Source organism: Schistosoma haematobium, chromosome 1 (genome assembly GCF_000699445.3).
Source record: "Schistosoma haematobium chromosome 1, whole genome shotgun sequence".
Lineage (NCBI taxonomy): Eukaryota > Metazoa > Platyhelminthes > Trematoda > Strigeidida > Schistosomatidae > Schistosoma > Schistosoma haematobium.
The window spans coordinates 86,473,595-86,494,249 of record NC_067196.1 but is presented as its reverse complement, the minus strand read 5'-3'; the positions used below and the strand labels follow the sequence as shown (position 1 = coordinate 86,494,249).

Sequence of the window (20,655 nt, the reverse complement as noted above, 5' to 3'; positions counted from 1 at the left end):
AAGTAATTGCCAGACAATGGCATTGAAAGATGTTAAAAGTTCGTCCCTATATTCATACCAAAATAAACCATCTTAATAGTATAATACAATAATTTAAGAAGTGATTACTTTAGAGAATATGAAAAAGAAGACGGTATCAAAAACAGTTATCAGCCTGAAAAATCTCTGAATGATCATTTTTTTTAGAAATGTAAAATATACTCAATAACGATTTTTTAATAAAATCAAAACAGGACATTTTAGGGAAAAGAGACAAATAATCAAACAACTTATACCAGTAAGTAAATTGGATTAAATAAACAGACATTCGATTGCATAATTATCCATCTCTATCAACCTAACAATATATCAAAAATATATGCACAGAAATACATTGTTTACTTAAAAAGAATAATTATCATCTATATGTTTAAATTAAAATATCTACATGCTTATACAAACAGTGATACACAAGTACACATAAACATTTAAGAAAGGCGGTAAAGTTCAATCGGGGAAATAAACTCTCTATTCTAAATGTGAACAATATCTATCCGAAAACATTTATATTAGCTTTTTTTTCTTCTTTTGTTTTGTTAAGCAATCAACAGGAGACAGTATACACATATAGTGAAGTATACATGATTTATGCAAGAAGTATGTGTTTGCTTGTGTGTGTGTGTGTTTGTGAGCGCACGCATATCTGCATGTAAATTAACTAGGGCAAAACAAAGCTGAAAAATTGACAAAGAACTATCTTAACATTCAATTATTAATAGGTTAAAAATAAATATAACAGTGAGAATTGTAGTATAAATAGAAATTTGTTACCTATTTTTAGTAGAAAAATTTATTTACTACCCTGATAACTCACACCGAAAACTGACTTCAAAATGGATCCCCTAAGGTTTCAATGAGAAGTTGTGGTTGGTAGAGTTCAATAACACAATTGTAATTATTGTTAATATTGTATGTGAAAAACTGTCTACACTTAGAAATGTGAGTTTATGGTATTCGACTTAGTTGAGGTTATAAAAAATTGTGTTCGGCGCGAAACTTGAAAATCATGGATTTAATTTCATGTGGAATCGCTTCGAGACTAGATTCAATCAGTCATTATCAATATATAGCCTGAGACAAACGTGTTAGCTCAAAATATCGTACCATAGTGCCACGAAATGATGATCAGCAAAAAGTAAAAATAATGAAGTAACAATTTTAATAATAAATACCAAAAATTGATAAAATGGTTCGAGGAGAACAAATTAAAGGAGGATATGTATGAAGTAATATTGTGACCACTTCTGAGCTCTTATCCAATGCCTTTAAATACTGACAGTATTTATCGTTCAAATATCAGTCAGGCTGCGTCTACTTACACAGGTCAGATAAACAGTTAATGACTTTATGGATTGTTGTCACGTTTTCAATTGCTCTTCCCTCTCTTCCTTCCAAATTCCAACTACATCAATTAACATAGCGAGTTGGGGTATGAAGTAGTCGGGCATATGTAGTACATATCCCAACTGCCATAATTAATGAAAATTTACAAGTGCATAAATCAATTCGTTATCTTCAATCAGCACCAAATGCCCAAACCACAGCATTGTTCACTCAATCTTTTCAATATATGGCAGCATTACTTTGAAGACATCTGTAGTCAAAAACCAGCACCACACACATCAAAATTTACCCATCAGATAATAATAATTTGAAGTTTTATACACAAAAGAGATTTTAAGATGTAATAAATGTTTACATTCATCAGTTCTTACCTTGTCTATCAGCCAATGAACCTGCTAATACTCTTTGAATAGATATAATCGGTTCTGTTACTGATTGTATGGTAATTCCATTGAAACTTGTTGGTGGTGATGAAGAAGTAGTCGGTGATGGTGTACATAATGCTACAGTAATACCTAAATTTTCACCAGGATGGTCACGTCTTAAATGAACAACTCTTGGTACACCTGGTTGTGGAAATTTCGGATGAATACTTTCACGATGATGATAATTATGATTATCTTTTAATTCTTTAGGTGTTTGACCATGATTTCTGGGTAAGCTTTGTGTTCCGTCAAGTGAATCTCGAAAAGGCTTAGAGGGATGGTGATGATGATTGGAATCGGATGAGCGTAAGGTATTATCTGAACCATGGAAATTTTTTATTTTTCGTTGTTCTTTTGTTGTAGATGTTTTCTTTGAAGTAATAGTAGGACTACCAAGTTTTGAATTAGAATTAGTTTTAGTAAACAAATTATCTGGTGATTTTATCTTTGAAGTTTTAGAATGTCTCTTCTCAGACTGCCTACTAACATTTTCGGGAATAGTTTTTGGGGAAGTAGGTTTCTATAAACAGAGAAAAAATTGATATAATACACGAATCCAGATTGTAATTAAGATCTTCCAATACTTCAAAAATATAACACACACGTTTGTGTGTTCAACTTTAAGTTAGATACTTCGATAAGATAGCTAGTGATACTAACACTTCATTGCTTAAACCAAAGTACATGGAGTAGGGTTTGAATATGAAAACAAAGGTTTTAACAATTAAACTCCTCTCATCAATACTTCAATAAGAGAATTTCAGTAGTTATTTAAAATTATCGGAAGAAAATATATAAAGCAAAATAGAGTTGATTGTTATAAATAAATGAATGCATAAGTAGTTTAGTAAGATTGAGTGATGTAACTTTTTAACTAAATAAAAGTTTACGGCTTAAAATTTAATGATATAAAGCTTTCAAATATTATCCAGTTACTTGAATCCAAGTATATGACGTAGTGGAATGTAGGTTAGTATGCTTAAGCAGTTCCATACAAAATAATATCAATAATATATACAGTGGTTGTTAGGTAATTAAGGAATTCGGTTTGGTTGTTGATTCGAACCCGATTAATCAACAGGTAATTGGGTTTGAGCGGCCGGATCGAGTTCAAACAAAAATATTGTAACACTACTGACCAGTATAAACTTTACCTGGAAATCCTCTAGAGTTACTGCCTGTCCCAAACCCGGATAAAGGAGAAGGGTTGGGCATGAGGTTAGCAACCCTATCCCGTAGAAAAGAAGCTTGCTAAAAATGCTAATCAGGTAAACTTCAAGGTTTACACCAGTAAATTTTACCATCTAATTAGATTTATTTATCTCAACCTCATTACAGATTGTGAATTTTTCAAACACTTCATATTTTTTGCAATTATTAATTACTGATCCACCGCCTCAATGAAGACATTTTGAACAATATTTTCTTATGAAATAAACTTATTCCATTAAATCCTTGATAGTCTAAGTCAGAAACAATACAAACGATAAGTTAAGATTTTATATCAGTTTGACCTATTTCTTCACTAATCATAGTTTCATTAGTGTTATTCTCAACTCGACCTAATGTGTCAAATAGATCACATACTGTGCTGTTAATAGTTTTTCTAAATCCATCCTATGGGATAATTTCAAAAGTATATATACTCTAATTGAGTCGTTCCCACTTTGAAATGTGAATATGGTAAATGTCTGATTTTTTGGTTTTTCATAAAGACATGAAAATAATTGACTATTCCAGAAGTAAAAGCCATGGTTTATGGCAATAGAGTTACAATCATCAGATCCCAGATTCAAAATTTTCGGCATCTGTTTTGGTTTGAGCAGTATTTTAATGTTATTTGATCTTGTGTAAGAAGGTATGGCTAAAGACTGAGTAAACAAACTTGAACTTGGTTACTAGTGAGTCGTGTCAAACTATACAATAATTACCAATTTGTGAGGAATAATTCAGACTGATTCCTTGAAGATTTACTATGTCATGTGTGTCGGTTAGAGAGCGATAAGACCGAAATCAACAAAACTAGGGTACATGAAATGTTTCTCACGGATAACCAGCATCTTTAGCAATCCTGTCTATCCACAACTGAAGTAGGGTTCAAAAAGATTGGCTCTAAAAATAACACACGTCACCTAGTCCTAGAGAAGCCTACTGGTTTTGGTAGGGTCTAGAAAGTAGGAAGCCAACATATCAAAAAGATTGGGCACAAGTGGCTGTCTTTTGGGCTCCACAGTCATTCTCCTAGAACGTCAAAACTACTTATTAATCCAGTTCAAGTCCTTAATAAATATCCTTCTATAGTATGTACAACCAAAAAGTGACAAGTAAAAATACACACCTAAAACAGAAGTTAAATTTTCTGGTTACAAAGTACAGTAACAAATAGTAAACTTAGCATTTGAAATGTGGCTCAGAAATGCTCACTTATGGAGTATGAGTGACTTGTGGATCGCTTACTGAATAACGAAAACTCATAGCAAAAGTATACCTTTCTATTGTAAAAAAAAGAAATTACAAAATGCGAAATCATGAATCAATTGAAGCTAGATCACCATGGAAAACCTGGAAGCAGTGGACGGCCGTTTCGTCCCAGTATGGGACTCCTCAGCAGTGCGCATCCACGATCCCGCACCCGCGAGATTCGAGCTCAGGACCTATCAGTGGTCTAGTTGGTTAAGCACTTGGCGTGAGACTGATAGACCCTGGTTTGGAATCTCGCCGAGTGCGGGATCATGGATGCGCACTGCTGAGGATTCCCATACTAGGACGAAACGGCAGTCTAGTGCTTCCAGGCTTTCCATGGTGGTCTAGCTTCAATTGATTCATGATTCCAATCCGTGAAATTTCTAAAATCTCCACAAACCCCTTCTGAAAATTAAAAAGTGCATTTATTGATCGAGGAGATGGACGCTGTTTTTCTTGAACAGGTTATGAGGTTTAGATGGTAGTTGGAGGTAGTCATCAGGAAACCCTGGACCCGGGTTTCGTGCTGCTTGGCACTCGTCAGCAAGGTGTACCTGTAATCTTGAGGGAACTGGTGCTCCCTGGCGGATTCGGTCTGTGAAGCTGGGTGACACGAGATCGAATCCGCCAGGGAGCACCAGTTCCCTCAAGATTACAGGTACACCTTGCTGACGAGTGCCAAGTAGCACGAAACCCGGGTCCAGGGTTTCCTGTTGACTACCTCCAACTACCATCTAAATCTCAATACATAATGCCCGCAGTGTCGAGTCACCTAGACTGGTGGCCACATTGCAACATGATCGATAGCATTCGATCTGCACTAATAAGGACTAGACAAGCATGACATTGATCACCACCCAGTGATCAATCAATTGTGAGGTTACGAGGTTACTACTACATATGAAGGGAAATTCAGCAAAATTATGAGTGATAGTATGTTTTAATAAAAAGCACCAAAATTACTTGACGTATTAAGTTCCTTAAGAATATAGTTTTAAACAAAAATTGTCTGATTAACAGATGTTCAATATACAATACCCTAAATATGGTTAGTCTAAGATATTTAAAACTAAAGTTAGACACCTGGTTTCAAACTATATCAACAAAATTTTAACCGTACAAACACCTAACATATTTCAGACAAATCTATTTTTGCTTAGTCTATAAATGAAAGATCTTGTTTATTGTCAACGAACGAGCTAACGTCTGACTACTAAACACTTCTTAGTCGTCACAAATCTTCTAGTGTTGGAATTCTGAATAGAAAATAAAAGTCGGAAAGTATAGGGGGAATGTTGCTTCCAAGAATTGCTGATATTCCGAAAGCAAAGGTATTCATAATATTAATGGTAATTTTAAGATTTCTAGAAACGCCTGGAAAATATTGTAAAATTGGTAACGAGATCAGTATTTGTTCAGTTAGATGGTGGCAACACTACCAATCGATTTCTAGAATTCTACAGAACGGTGATTGCTCAAAGTGTTTTCATAACTTTCAGTCATGAACAAGATAATCTCTGGTGTTGTTAGCATTCTTCTGAAATTCGGAAACTTTCTGAGGGGATTATCGAAGGTTTCCAAACACATTCCACAGCTTATATATAAAATAAACAATATAATGCAACTTCATCCACCACGTACATGTTTATACACTTATCTTTGAGTCAAATCTTATTGTGTATAAAAAGGGGACTCAGTGATGCTTACTGGTTACTCATACCAATGTAAGTTGGACAGAGTTTGAAACTGTCAGTAAGTAGCTGGAAGTCAAATGCTTTAACCGTAAAGCATCAGCTCACGTATTTATTTTACACAAGTCACGCTTAAAATATCATTTTATCACCTCAAACTTGATACACTTTAATACATTTCATAAATAAAATTATAATAATAGTTCTTTGAAGATTAAGAAATCCCTCTCACCAAAATAAACCATGATTAACTTACTTGTGTATCCGAAGGTATAGATGACGTTACTCGGTCTAAACATTCTAGTGATTTACGAACATTTTTATCTTTAGAATAATTTATTTCATTTTTCCCGATTGATAATTCAAATTGATTAATCATTTCAGAAACAGATCGATGTGAGTTATCAAATTGGTGTTTACTATCACTATCCAAATGATTTATTTTATTCACATATTGAGCATTTTCAATATTATCATCAAGAGGAGGATTGTCATCAATATCAAGTGAAGTATTGATTTGATTCACATGATAAACATTTGGAACTGAATGAGTTTTTAATTGTTCAAAATTTTTCTTTATAAGTAAATCATCTTCATTATTGCATGAATTTCTATTTGATTCTGTATGATTTAATTTATAATCTAAAGATTCCATGGAACTTTCTGATAGATCAGGTTTGTAATGATGATGAGGAGGATTTTTCAGATGAACATTCATGGAGTGAGTTTCGTCATTTCGTTTGGATAATTTATAATGTTCTTCATTTTCTTCTGTCCCTACCCCTACTTTTGATGAGTTCTGTACATTGAGGAGATTATCATCAGAATTCTTACATAATAATTGATCATTATTCTTAACAGAAACGAAGAAAAGCAAATATTATTAGAGGTATAGATTCAATCATGGTTATTAATATACTATTTATAATAAGACTTACCTCGAAAGGAATAATAGTCAAATTGAAATCTTCATTCACATATCGATAATTAGCAATATCATCGTAAGCTACCAATAACTCCTACAATATATTGGAGTAATTCAGAGAAAAAATATACCAGCGTAACATAATTCATTGAAAAATAATAATAATACAATCGACAAAATAAACCTGATATATATTGCATTACTAACGGAGAGGAGATTATTCTACACTAATCTGTTACTGGATAACCGATATTATGTAATTTACTGCACAAATTTGACTATATTCTACATTAATCAAGTTGTTGTGTATCAACTGGGCTAGGTGACCACTCCAATAACACGTTGCTATTTATTTGCTTCTACAACACTGAAAGGAGATGATAGAATGTTCTGGACATAGATTTCGTATAGCTTATGATTTATCATTAATAAAAGAACTAATAGTCCAGCCAAGCAGTAGGCCGAAAAGATCAACAGCAACGTCGATGAATGTGATATTAGGAAATGAGGGCATTGAATCTTTCAATAAGACAGATAAACCTTGTTGATGAACGCAAACCAGCATGAAACCTAGGAATAGTGTCTTCTGTCAACTACTTTTAACGAAAGGCATCATTCTACTCCATATCTTGAATATATGCTACCAACAAAAATGTTGACTAACACAATAAACATCCGTGTGAAAAAAAACACTTACTCTAATATGAATATCAGCCAGTAGATCGTAAAGTTCATGAGCATGTGGTTGATCTTTTTCTCGAGTACGCATAACAAATTCTTCTAAATCAGACCATAATTCTGATAAAACTTTTAAACTATTTCTTAATAACTGCTGAGGAGGTCGTAATCGCTCAATAATTGACTTTGAGTCATTATCACCAATACAATCAACTAACTAGATGATATTTGGAGTGAAAACAGGCATAAACAATTATATTTACTAAATATATATTCATAAAAGTTACGGCATTATGCTATAATAGCTCAATAATGATTGATTCCAGTTTTAGTATATCAGTCAGTCAGTCAATATATATAAGGATTGGGGCTGGCGATGGACGCCAGGACGAGCATTTCATCATATTCGGCGCTCGTCAACTTGATCTACTTGCATCGTATAGTCGATATTTATTCTGAAATTCGAAAATAATAGTCATCAATCCAAACGTCAATGCGTTATCGTCTAAAGTAAATGGCTCGTTCAGTTAAGCTATTTTTGAAGATTTGCTGAATTCTATAGTTCGCATCATGAACTAACATACACTAGAAGGTACTGGATTGTGATTTTTGTATATCAGGAAAACTGACTGAAGCTGAAAATATAGACAAATATGCATTTCAGTTTAATTATTTAAGAATATCACTACGTCTGTATTCAATGTTTCATATATGTAACTTCAGTTAGTGAGACAGGTATCATCAAAGAGAATGGATGTTTTTGGGCATCGAAACTATAAATGTAAATCATAGAATTTTAATTTAGTGGTTTATAAGTGTGCACAGTTGACATCTGTCCGTAAAGTCATCACATTTTAGTCAGAGGCAGGTTGGTGGACAACGATTACCTGACTGGGGTTCTCACTATAACTGCAATTAGAGGCTGAAGACATTGGATGAGATGGCTGACGACCGATTACAATAACTACAACTAATCCTGTTATGTCCCGACAAGAATAATGAATAGTAACTTTGGGGTCCATTTATGGATCAATACTAAACGTATATTTCTATTGTATAATTATTAAGTAACTAAACTATGCATATTCATATTCCACTTATTATAATCTCTATTTTGACCCATAAACTATTATTATACATCTTACCATTCTTAAGTTATACGCAATATATTAATTATTACCTCCCACATTCACAGCCACTTTTGGCCAAATATTGTAAATGTTATTTTCTATTTTATGGTACGTTGTGGTCGGTTTGATTGGTATATAAACTCAGCATGTTTGAAATATAACGATTCATATTGCAGAGGCTCGGATTGGTGTTCTGGAATTAACTGGCTGAGCTAGGCGGAAAGCAGGACCAATTAGGAATCTAGACTGCTCACACGGGTTTACGCGTCATTGATCCGATCGATAAGTCACTGCTCCCCAATTGGCGGTGTCATTACGTATACATTAACAGGGCACACTGCCCACAAGTTATAACAAATCTTTACTTTGATTCCGATCATGGGTTATAGTATCCCTTTATATTTACCTTTCAATGGGGTCATTTCAAATTATATTCTCAATTTTTAGTCTTTCCAATTATGATTGCTACAAGATTATATAACTCCATTTGCTAATTTCATCTTAGCATACTAATTTAATTCGAGAACTTGGGGCAACACACATATATTCTAGGCTCTCAGTTGATTATAACTAACTGACTGCTGGTGAATCTTAAGCTAGGAAACCACACCTGTCTAGTACTCTTTAGTCTTCAATGGTCCTTTTGCTAAAGTCACATTCCGTCAGCGAAGGTATTATTGAATTCTGATTAAAAGCAAACAGAGTGAACAACGCGACGGTGACATTACTTACATTGAAGCAATGACGTAAAGATGAACGTTTCAAATATTTACGCAGAAAAATTAAATCTTTGTCATCAGTGATAGGATCATTGCTGTCATTCGTATCAATTTTTAGATGATTGGTGACAAAAGTGGAATCATCTAGAAATCGATTAATCACAGACAAAGCATCTATAAAATAAAAATAGGAAACATGAAATAATGTACAAAAAGTTCGAAAATGAAACAAAGATTGACAGTTGTGAAAAGCATGATTGATTATGTGAGAAATTGAAAGTTGTGTCTTCTGAATACATGTAAAAGATGATAAGATTTTTAAAAAGAGTTTGGATAGTAAAGAACAACTTCAATTTGTAGCACAAAAGTTAGCTAGCAGTCATAAGTAACGGAGATTCTGAAATATATGGATGATAAAGCAGTTATAAAAAAGGAATATATAAACTGCTAGATGACAGGATCAAAATATATGACCGTATTTCTTAATGATTAAACTATTTTGAGAAGTGCTTCCGTCAAAATGTTTGAATTTTTTAAAGGTAAGTTTTATCTGGAACTAAAACCGATTAGATCAATTTTGAAGTCGACAGTATGGATTATTGCTTTCCAGATCAGAAATCAAAAGTATTAATGCTGGTTCTAAGCACGTATAAAGAAGGGCTGGGCTCGGGGCTAACAATTCTATTCCGAAAAAAACCTAGCTCAAAAATACGCTAACCGGAACAACCAGCTAAAAGGCATTTTGGTCATAAGTGAAATGAAAGTGTTCAGTTTTATACGAAGTGGTATCGTGGAAACGCTTTCCTGAAGAACACTGGACGAGACAGAAAGAGTACTTTGGTGCTCAATAGGTTTTAGTATTTTCACTTCTCTATGGAAATGATATTTTAAGTCATAGTTTTAGTAAAATAAAGTACAAATGAAAATGATGGAGTGAATCTAAGCTAAAATACTTTCTTTTTTCAAGCAAATCATATTCGATTTTAGGTTAGATGAATGTTTAAAAATATGTTTTCATTTAGAAAAACAATGTTTTTTATGCATTAACGAATTGTTGCGCAAATACATTGACTGTCGTGAACTTGAGGTAAGGAAATACAGTATGACAGTATATGTGCAATATTCTCATGAGTTACTTCTTCAGAGAAGAAATACATATTTTTCTTTGGATGAAATCCATCAGCAGTGGTGGTCAATTTGAAAATATATAGACCACATTGATTGTCGAGTTATTTCGATGTAAAACTGAGGACAATTATGTAACATTCAAACAATATAACAACAAAGAGAATCCGAGAAGAATAAGTGACGATTATGGACCTTAAAAATCAAAATCCAAGAGTAGAAGCACGAATCCTTAAATCAAATAGACATTTACTTACAAAGTATAGTAAAGCATGAGGGTGAATTATTGACTACCAAAATCTCGAAGGATTTATTTAATTTTGATGAATAAGAACCAGACGACGTTTTTAGTAATGTTTACCAACTATCTAATGTGGAATCGTAGCTAAGACTACATTGTTGAATCCTCAACACCTAAACATTATCAATTACAACGTAAATCAATCTGTGATATTGATTAACTTAATTGTCGGAGATCTCATACTAAAACTAATAATTATAGTCAGAGTAGAACTTTCAAGTGATCTCATTTGGATGCGATGAGTGAACGATGTTGGGAAATCCTTAATTAAAATTTAAGGAAAAAACGACTGTCCAGTAGTCATAAAGTTTAATTGATTATCCATATGAGATCAGTTCATGATGAAGCTTACTTACAAACAAGAATTAAGCCTGATAATTGGGTCCAAATCTCATTGACACCTGCGAGTGACCTGTGAAATCTGAACTTTTCAATCACCTTTAATAACGTTTACTTTTGTGTTTAGCGTTTCGTATAAAATCATAAAATTTGGTCAAGGAAGAAAGTATCCTGCTGACAAGCAGTCATCACACAATTCAATTGGGGATTTGCAACAATAATTTAGTACTGTGAACAGTTATCGCTCGGCTATATCCGTAACATTTTACACATTATCTGCCGATCAACAATTCTTTTCACATATATTTTCACAGACTTCACGATCATTCATTATTAATAATGATATAACACACGACAATATCGTAGAGTTCAGATAAATATTCCGTGTAATATAACAATTATAAGTTGGTGTCTATGACAGAGGAGTGTGACATTATGGCACCTATTAACGATTAGAGTACAAAAAGAATTAAGAATTATGCAATAACTAGCGCACATATTATATCATATCAAAGTAGATAAAATCAATTCCTTTTAACCCTATTGTGTTTATATATGTGTATGTTGAAGTATAATGAAACATAATGATAATCAATTAGTCCATTTTAAATGAAAGAAAGTATTCAACTATATAAAGCACAAATGTTAATTTGGCATAAAGATCGGTAAAGAAAATTTTAATTTTGTTGTTACCTATCCACAAGTATAGACATGATAAATTTTAAAAGCAAGGACATAACAACTCACCTATTTACTTTAACACACATACAACTACAGGTTAGTGATAGAGGTATGAGGTTAATTAGCGTAGACCAATATTATTTATATTGGATACTACCGTCATGTCTACACAAACAGACAGATGTTTAATATCACCATAACAGTAACCATTTAATCTATGAATGTAGCACACACATATCACTGAAATAATCATGTATAGAGTTTCAACATCAGTTAATCGAGATAAATGGTGGTTGAGCATAAGTAACAGATGTCCAAACCGTATAAGTCTATGGAGAATCATCATCTTATCAATCGATCTGGCATTTTTACCTAAAACTCTGCGCTTCATCTCATCATTACTAGCTCGACGATTCTAATAAACGCAAGCAATGCATAAAAGGCATCTGTGTTAAAAAAACACCAACCTACGAAAATAATTTACTTTTACAGACCACGTTTTGCAATCGTGACGTAAGACAGTTACAGTTATTTTGTATTAAAATGCATTTGGTTGCCCCAACCTGTCTTCACACTTACTACAATATAGTTGATTAGTTTCATTTTCTGATTTAAATTCTACGTTAAAATTTTCACTCCACTCAAATCTCAGTTAATAGTGACGTAATACAACATATGACTAATTCTATGGGACAAATTTAAAAAAAATACAGTCACCAATCAACTCATACTACTTTCAAATTGTAATTGTCATATATCGACTAATATTGATTTTTCATATAAATAAACAGGAATCCCATGAGCGGGATCGTGGATGAGCATTGCTAAGGAGTCCCATAATAGAACGAAACGACCGTCCACTGTTTCCAGGATTTCAATAGTGGTCTAAAATAAATCGGTTCATGATCTCAACCAAAAACATAATAATCTCCACAACCCCATACTGATAATTACAATGTGTTCACTACTGACAAGCTTCGTGAAAGAATCTTCGAAATTCTAGTGAGAAGCCGTGACCAGTGGAGCTAATCCATGTCAGATAGAGACAGGTATCTCCTTCAGTACGGAAGATGGCCACGCAATTTCGTGGATTGATTAAAGTTAGACATTAACACCACTGGATGCCAGCTCAGTGGTCTACAGGTTAAGCGTTCACGCGCGAGACCGAAGGCCCAGAGTTCGAATCCCGAGAGCGGCATCGTGGATGAGCACTGCTGAGGAGTCCCACAATAGGACGAAACGGCCGTCCATTGTTTTCAGGCTTTCAATAGTGGTCTAACATCAATCGGTTCATGATCTCAATTTGAAATAAAACAATTATAAATTGAATTATCAAATTAATTAAAACAGAGATAATAGACACGTCTATATACATTTAATTTTTAAATAAAACAAATGATAGTATAACACATAGATAAAAGTACAGTACAAACACATACAAACGCAAATAAGCATGCACGATAACAGTATGGATTAGGAATACCTTGGTTAAATAAGACAAACACGCAAACATTTATCTTTCATTATATTATGCAGAATGGTGATTTAACACACAGAAACGAGACGATAGTTATTCAATTTGAACATAGTAGTTCAAAATCAGTACAATTGATTAAAAAGTGTAATATTGAAATAGAATCAGTACAGTTTCAATAAAGTATGATGAAATTCTAGAAGATATTTCATAAGAAAAAAAACCCCAGTTAACATGCATTAAACGGATGCCCAATGCTTACAGGTTTTAAATGATCAGTTCATAATTTCAATGAAATTCAACAATCTCCATAACCTATACTGATAACTTAATAATATTGTGCTTACCACTGTAATGTCTAACAGTTGAGAATTTTAATTAGTACGCTATTGATAATGATGAAGTATAATTTGACTACGTGTGTACAACTAAAAAATCCCCCCCAAAAAAAACTTGTATTAAATATAGCTATTTAGTGCCTTCATACTCGTTCTTGTTTTCAATAATTTCTCAGCTGATGTCAGTCTGATATAATGCACATCAACAATATTGCTACAAATCAACTGACTGAAAAGTTATTTATTTATTTATTTTAACACATAGATATTGGTACAAGGAGGTACCAAATACATATGCGCCACACAGATCTCATTCGATATGTGTGAGGGCTGTGATACTGCCCGAGTGCCCAAACCGAGGCAGGTGGTTTTCTTAGGGAGCCACTCCCCGAGCCTTCGACCTGAAGGCCTAATCCATAAGCAGTGGAGCATCATAAGGAGATGCAGTCCCATGGAAGCCGGTGACCAACAATTGGTTCATACGCCATTTGTCCCCGCAGGATAATGGAGCCCATGTGCACCATTGGTTTGGGATCCGGTTAAAGCGCCGGACATCCGCTTTCCGTCTTCCCATTTTCGTAAACAACACCACTGTTGCGAAAAGGCAGTGAGTAGGATTTCCCCGGCAGAGGCTGTATACGCGTGGCCGTGTGAGAGCATTTCGAGAGGGAGAGCGGACTCTCCCCATTCTCGGCCGTACCAGGGCATTTGGGGGCGACTGAAAAGTTAACTTAATTTTGAATCAAGTATTCTACTAAATCAGGTGAAAAAAATGAGAATTTTAATTTTAATAATTTGTTTAGTTTGCTTCATTCAACCCACATAAAAATCGTGGTAATAGGGCACCAAACGAAACAATGATATTGTGGAGAAACAAAGGGCAGATGAATAGTACAGGCTATGGATAAATAAGTGAAAAAAAGTATTAATGAGATATACCAAACAAATGAAAATGAAACCAATAGACGTTCCTTCCATTCAAGAAAATTCACTTCGCTTTTATAAATAGTGTAGCATAAAGCTACTGTAGGATCGCCACTGCCTTCTATTCTGAATCATTTATGAGATTTTCTTAAGTTAGTCAGTCAGCTACAACGTAGGACCAGGTATATGCATCGGTCCTGATTGCCATACCACATAAGCACAGCAAGACGAACACCGGATTCATAGGAGTAGTTAATTCATTTATGGTAATATATAGAAGAAAGATTGCATATAAGGATATAGTACAGGAAGAAAGAATTAGAACGTAGAAAGATATGAAGCGATTTTAATATCATAGTTTAAGGGAAGACAGAGTGTATACACCGACGCCATTATGATCGATTCTGAAATATGTCACCCACAATCTTCAACCATTGGTTACGATAGTCACGCGGACCTCAACCTAGTAGTTTGCATCTACCAACATGGCTAAGACTGGAAGTTAGTGACTTCAAGCACTGGTGCCAGGTTTTGCTTTGGCCGCCCTTAACTATATTTTCTTACGAGATTAAGTTGTCCATTTTGAGGACCCAAACCGGGAAGCCGTGGTGGACTGATAGATGTCATTCCTCTACAGCTTTTTGCATAACTAAGAACCATGTCATACACTGACGACATCTCCGCTTTTCCACTCAGTTCGGGCGTCAGTAAAATAATGTGTGATATTGAATCCGCCGAGATAACATTAGTAAAATATGACCAAGCTAATGAAGTATGTGACTGAAGATGATGGTAACACTCGGATTATTCTAATCAAATTTATATACTGGTCATCTTCATAGGGCATTCTTTATAATCTAACTTTTCCATCTTATTATAATACAATTATAGTAACGTAAGATTACGAAGGAAAATCATTCAATTTTAAAGAGAGCAAAACGCGTACCAATATAACGAATCATAGTGGAAATATCTGTCTATCGATTCGTGCATATTTGTTTAGAACTTTTTCACGTTTAGACACGGGATTAGTGAGGTGATATGACGGGAACGACATTAAGAATAATTAATCACTTGTTTCATAGAGCCAATATCAATCATACAGTCAGTATCAACTGAATAATTTTCACATAAATAACAGTTTTAATCCTCAATACTACACATAAGCAATAATTCAGTGGATCAGTAATTCTATCCAGTGATTATTATTCATTTGGAATTTTTGGGAATTCGTTTCATGAAAAAAAGCAGTTATTCGAGCAATTTGATTGTTCAAGAGAGAAATGACAAAGTTTGTAAAATAAAATCATATCATTTTAAATTTGTGACCTCAACAACAAACATTGATTCAAATAAATAAAAAAGAAACATTACGAAATAAATGTTCCAACTAATTTTTTTTGTCATCCTACAGGGAAAAGGATAATGTTGAAGATATCAAATTCTAAACCCTTGCACTAACAGATTGTGAATAACACTTGAATGAACGAGTTTTTATTATAGTAAATGTGCAGGCAAATCAATTTATCAAAGGTTCATAGATTAATAAGGGAGCTAGTGAAGTCGACAGGCTAAGATAAATAATTACTTCTATATTTGATCGCCCAATATTGTTGTCTTATAAACTCAATCTCCCGGGTTCCGGCAGGCGACTGGCTCTCAGTTTTAGCCTCCAAATGCCCTGATATGGCCGAGAGTGGGATAGGCCCTCTCTCCCTCTCGAAATGCTCTCACATGGCCACGCGTATACAGCCTCTGCCGGGGAAATCCTACTCACTGCCTTTTCGCAACAGCGGTGTTGTTTACGAAATTGAGAGGACGAAAAGCGAAATGTCCGGCGCTTTAACCGGATCCCAAACCAATGGTGCACATGGGCTCCATTATCCTGCGGGGACAAATGGCGTATGAACCAATCGTTGGTCACTGGCCACCATGGGACTGCATCTCCTTACGACGCAGACCTTAAGGTCAAAGGCTCGGGGTGTGGCTCCCTAAGAAAACCACCTGCTTCGGTCTGGATACCCGGACAGTATCACAGCCCTCACACAAATCGAATGATTTATGTGGCGCATATTTATTTGGTGCCTCGTTGTACCAATATCTATGTGTTAAAATAAGATAAATAAATAAACTCTTTAACGTTTTTGTTCATAAAGATTTTGTGGGTCATGTTCAATATCTATAAAACTATTCAACAGATTTAGAACACAACCTTTTGTGTGAATATTTTCTCACTCAGATAAATGAGATTATGTAGCGATATTTTTACGATATTGTCAAGATTACAAAAATGATAATAAGCCTTTTAACATTAACTCAACACTACCATAAAAACACTATACTCTGACAGATTTAATTAATTCTCTTTTGAGAAATAATTATGATTGACAAACTCTTTGTTTATTGACCGGAAAGTAGATTCCAATCCGCATGGTGATTGTTAAAAATTATTCAAGTTTGTCCTATTATACTGTGCATATTTTATGCATTTTTAAGTAAGAAATCTGTGAGAAAATATGACTAATGAATAAATGCGATGATGTAATAGGAAAATTATAATACGAGGTTAATAATAATGACAACAACAAAAAAGATTGTCATTTCGACAGGGGATGTACAAAAAGAGTGTAAAATAAATAAACTAACAGCGGATGATATACTTTGTGAGTAAAAGTAAAATAATTGAAATGTTTGTTTTTTATTGTCACAACGAGCAATGTTATCTGAAGTAGAAGTAGGCTGGACAGTTCGTAATGATGTAGGTGGATCAATTCTTTAACTTCCTCTAAATTCTGTGCTTTTGAATTCCTCATAACTTTAGTGTTTTCTTGAAGTATATATTCGATGCCTAATATTTTTATTCATCATTCATACTGTCACAACCACAACTATTCTGGGATTTGCCATGACAATTTCATGTCGCTGTACAAATGGAATATGGCAAATTAAACCAATGTTCTACGTTCCAACTGACTGGCTTTCAAAACGAATATGAGAACAAAATACAGAACAGTTTGATAAGGATGAGATGAAAGAGATTAAGAGCTCATTAATTGAACATTTAATCGACCTTAATCACTCAGCTAGTCCGCATGTTGACTTGAAAACTTTTTATAGAATTCATCCAAACCTGTCAAGATACTTCTTAAAATACCAGAAGCTCTTAGTGTTATGGGTGCTGAGGAAAAATATACCAATAATTATTGTGTTAAGTCTATGGTGGCCTTGGACCTTAAATGTACATTTCCTATTGGTCGATGTTTATTTCACTTGTTAAATATTGTGTAAATGTTGTTCTCTATTTTATGGTACGATGTGGTTTGTTTGGTTAGTATATAAATAGAGTATGTCTGAAATACGACGATTCATAACTCAGAGGCTGTGACTTGTGTTCTTGACTCAACTGGCTAGGACAGACAGCGAAGCAGGGCCAATCAGGGCACTAGGTCGTCCACTACGTGTTTACGTGTCCACTGCCACAGAAGCGATCGATAAATACGCTGCTTATCAAAACCTGCAGTCACACACGTTACAACACTTAGCATCCATGAAATAAATCCCAAACTTCATGTACAAAAAAGGTGAACCTTATCCTTGTTTTTACCATGATCTTAACCTATTATTATTATTATATTTCATAGATTTCACATTTGGAAATATTCCTAATCACTTTAATTACTCCCCATATTTGATTTGATTTTATTCATGCATATTCCTGATATCATTTCATTTCAACGAATTCCTCTAAGGACATTTAATTAATATGACATTCACATTATGGAACTTATTATTAGAGTATTAGTGTTACACACCTTTTTATTTGTCCATATTCTGTAAACGCAAAAACAAAGACTTGTGAATATAAAGTAAAAAAAAGAAATCTGGATCAGAAAATTGATAAGAGAATGAATAGAGAATAAAACAATAAAATAAAATATATGGGATGAAAAAAATGTACGTATATTTGGCAAGAAATACATAATTTACAATGAAGTAAATACTCTAACAAAACATTAATGTTTCCTTGAATAGAATAATACAAAATAGTTAAAAGTACAAGTACTTTAATAATTAAAGTTACTGGCATAAAATACATACAAGAAATGATTAAAATTATATATAAAATGTAATAAGCATTTATTTATTCTTAGTTCAGTTGTTTGAAAAAAAAAGCACTGAAGGAATCAATAGTTAGAGAGGAAATGACAATGTTATTTAAGTTGACTAAGAACACTTCAATAGTGAATACATTAAGTTTTAAAACGAGAAGAAATGAGCAAGGTGTAGAGTATAAAATTAGGCAATGGAAGAGAAATATTAATACGGGGATTATAAGCACGAAAAAAATAAGATTGAAAGATGGAGAATTACAAACGCCTCCCTCCAACTCATGATTTAGAGGGAAGAACAGTTAGCTACCAGCCCTGAATAGGAAGCCTGCACCTTACGATATGGTTCAGAACAAGAGTCAATGATTAACAATTTGACTGTTATAAGAGATGCTTATAAAAGTCTAATACCTCTAGATTTTCATAGTTTAAATCATGAACCGGTCTTAGCAAGACCAACATTCATGTAAGACATTACATTGTGAGATGCTGGCTTAGTGGTCTATGGATAAAACGTTAACGTGCGAGGCCGAAGGCCGTGAGTTGAATCCCTCAGCTTCGGGGCCTTAAACACATGCTGATGAGCAGTCCTATGCAAGGACAAAACAGCCTTCCAGTTTTAAATAGTGATCCAATTAAGATCAGTTCGTGATTTCAGCTATGAAAATACTACAATCTCCACAAAACGTCCTACACTTCTACATAAATTGACTATGATATTAGCATTAGCTGTTCCAGTTTCCGTATTTATAGACCGAACGATATGTGCCTGTTATTCCAATCATTCAAATAAAAAGACAATGCACAATATCAAATTTAAAATAATTTATATTCAAGAATAAATCAACAGCTTACATTGATTTCTTGGTTTCTTTACAATTGTTGACGGTACTCGCATATTTATTCTCTTCCGTTAGTTATCCACGATGACGACGGCGAAGACAACAACAACAACATCAATATTAAAGACAACAATAACGACACATTTACACAGTGGATTAATAGTGTTAAACCCTAATTAAAAACATTAGAAAAAAATAAGCGAAAGGAATAAAACAGTCATTTGAATGCAAATAACATAAATAGTATTGATGATATAAAACGATGTGCTCACTAGTGATTAATTTTAAATTTGTATGAAAAGTTGAAGAAGGGTGGATTAGAGGTTAGATTGTACGAAATCCCCACATTAAGTAACAGGTTTAAATCCCACTCCATCTACTTCGGTATGACAGACCGATTAGTGCATCACTAGTTCTCATACTTAGAGTATGGCTTTAAACCAAATAAACAAGCCAGTACCTGATAAATGAATTGACAAATTAAGACTGAACTTGAAAATGAGGACCACTAAACTCCAACTCAAGGATTTAGAGATATCAAGCTCTCTTTGACCACATGTCGTAAGCAAGCATTGTTTATTCATTGCTACACGGTTTTGAAATAGTTCTCCAAATAAATCTTAATCCTTGATGAAAAAATTGCTTCAAAATGAACTAAAAACACCTTTACCATAAAACCATTTATCTAAATATAATGTATATATTAGGTGTTTTTATCACATTGACCCTTTAATTTTCAACCAAAATTATACATACTTCAAAGAAAAGAAATTACGAAAACGCTAGAAACTAATTTACACATTAGAAAAAAGGTTTCTATCTTCATTCTTTTTTTTTATGTCGTTTGTCCTAGTCAGGTTAAGTAGCAAAAACTTGAAAAAAAAAGAAAAGAAAAATAACCCAACCATTTTTAGATGTGCATATGCATACATTATATGTGAAAGTTTATAAATTGTCATTTAGGTAATCAATCATTACTGGTCACATTACTACGGTAAAGTAAATAGAGATTAAAGATACTAATGAAATAAATGTATATTTTAATTATTGCATTGTTATTTATTAAACGATATGAGTAAATTAATAATAAGGATAATGATTATTAAAA

General features: G+C 33.6%; 1 protein-coding gene across 1 annotated transcript in view; it reads right to left on the bottom strand.

Moving 5' to 3' along the window:
- Nucleotides 1-19,720, bottom strand: part of DHX33_4 (putative ATP-dependent RNA helicase dhx33) — a 49,324-nt gene extending 29,604 nt beyond the window's left edge. The window contains exons 1-6 of the mRNA XM_035732478.2: nt 19,561-19,720; nt 9,428-9,588; nt 7,585-7,782; nt 6,901-6,981; nt 6,219-6,815; nt 1,755-2,328 (exon numbers count right to left, since the gene is read on the bottom strand). Of these exons, the coding sequence (XP_035587494.1) occupies nt 1,755-2,328; nt 6,219-6,815; nt 6,901-6,981; nt 7,585-7,782; nt 9,428-9,588; nt 19,561-19,603 (1,654 nt within the window). The 5' untranslated portion in view covers nt 19,604-19,720. The remainder of the gene's footprint in view (nt 1-1,754; nt 2,329-6,218; nt 6,816-6,900; nt 6,982-7,584; nt 7,783-9,427; nt 9,589-19,560) is intronic.
- Nucleotides 19,721-20,655: the final 935 nt, after the last annotated feature.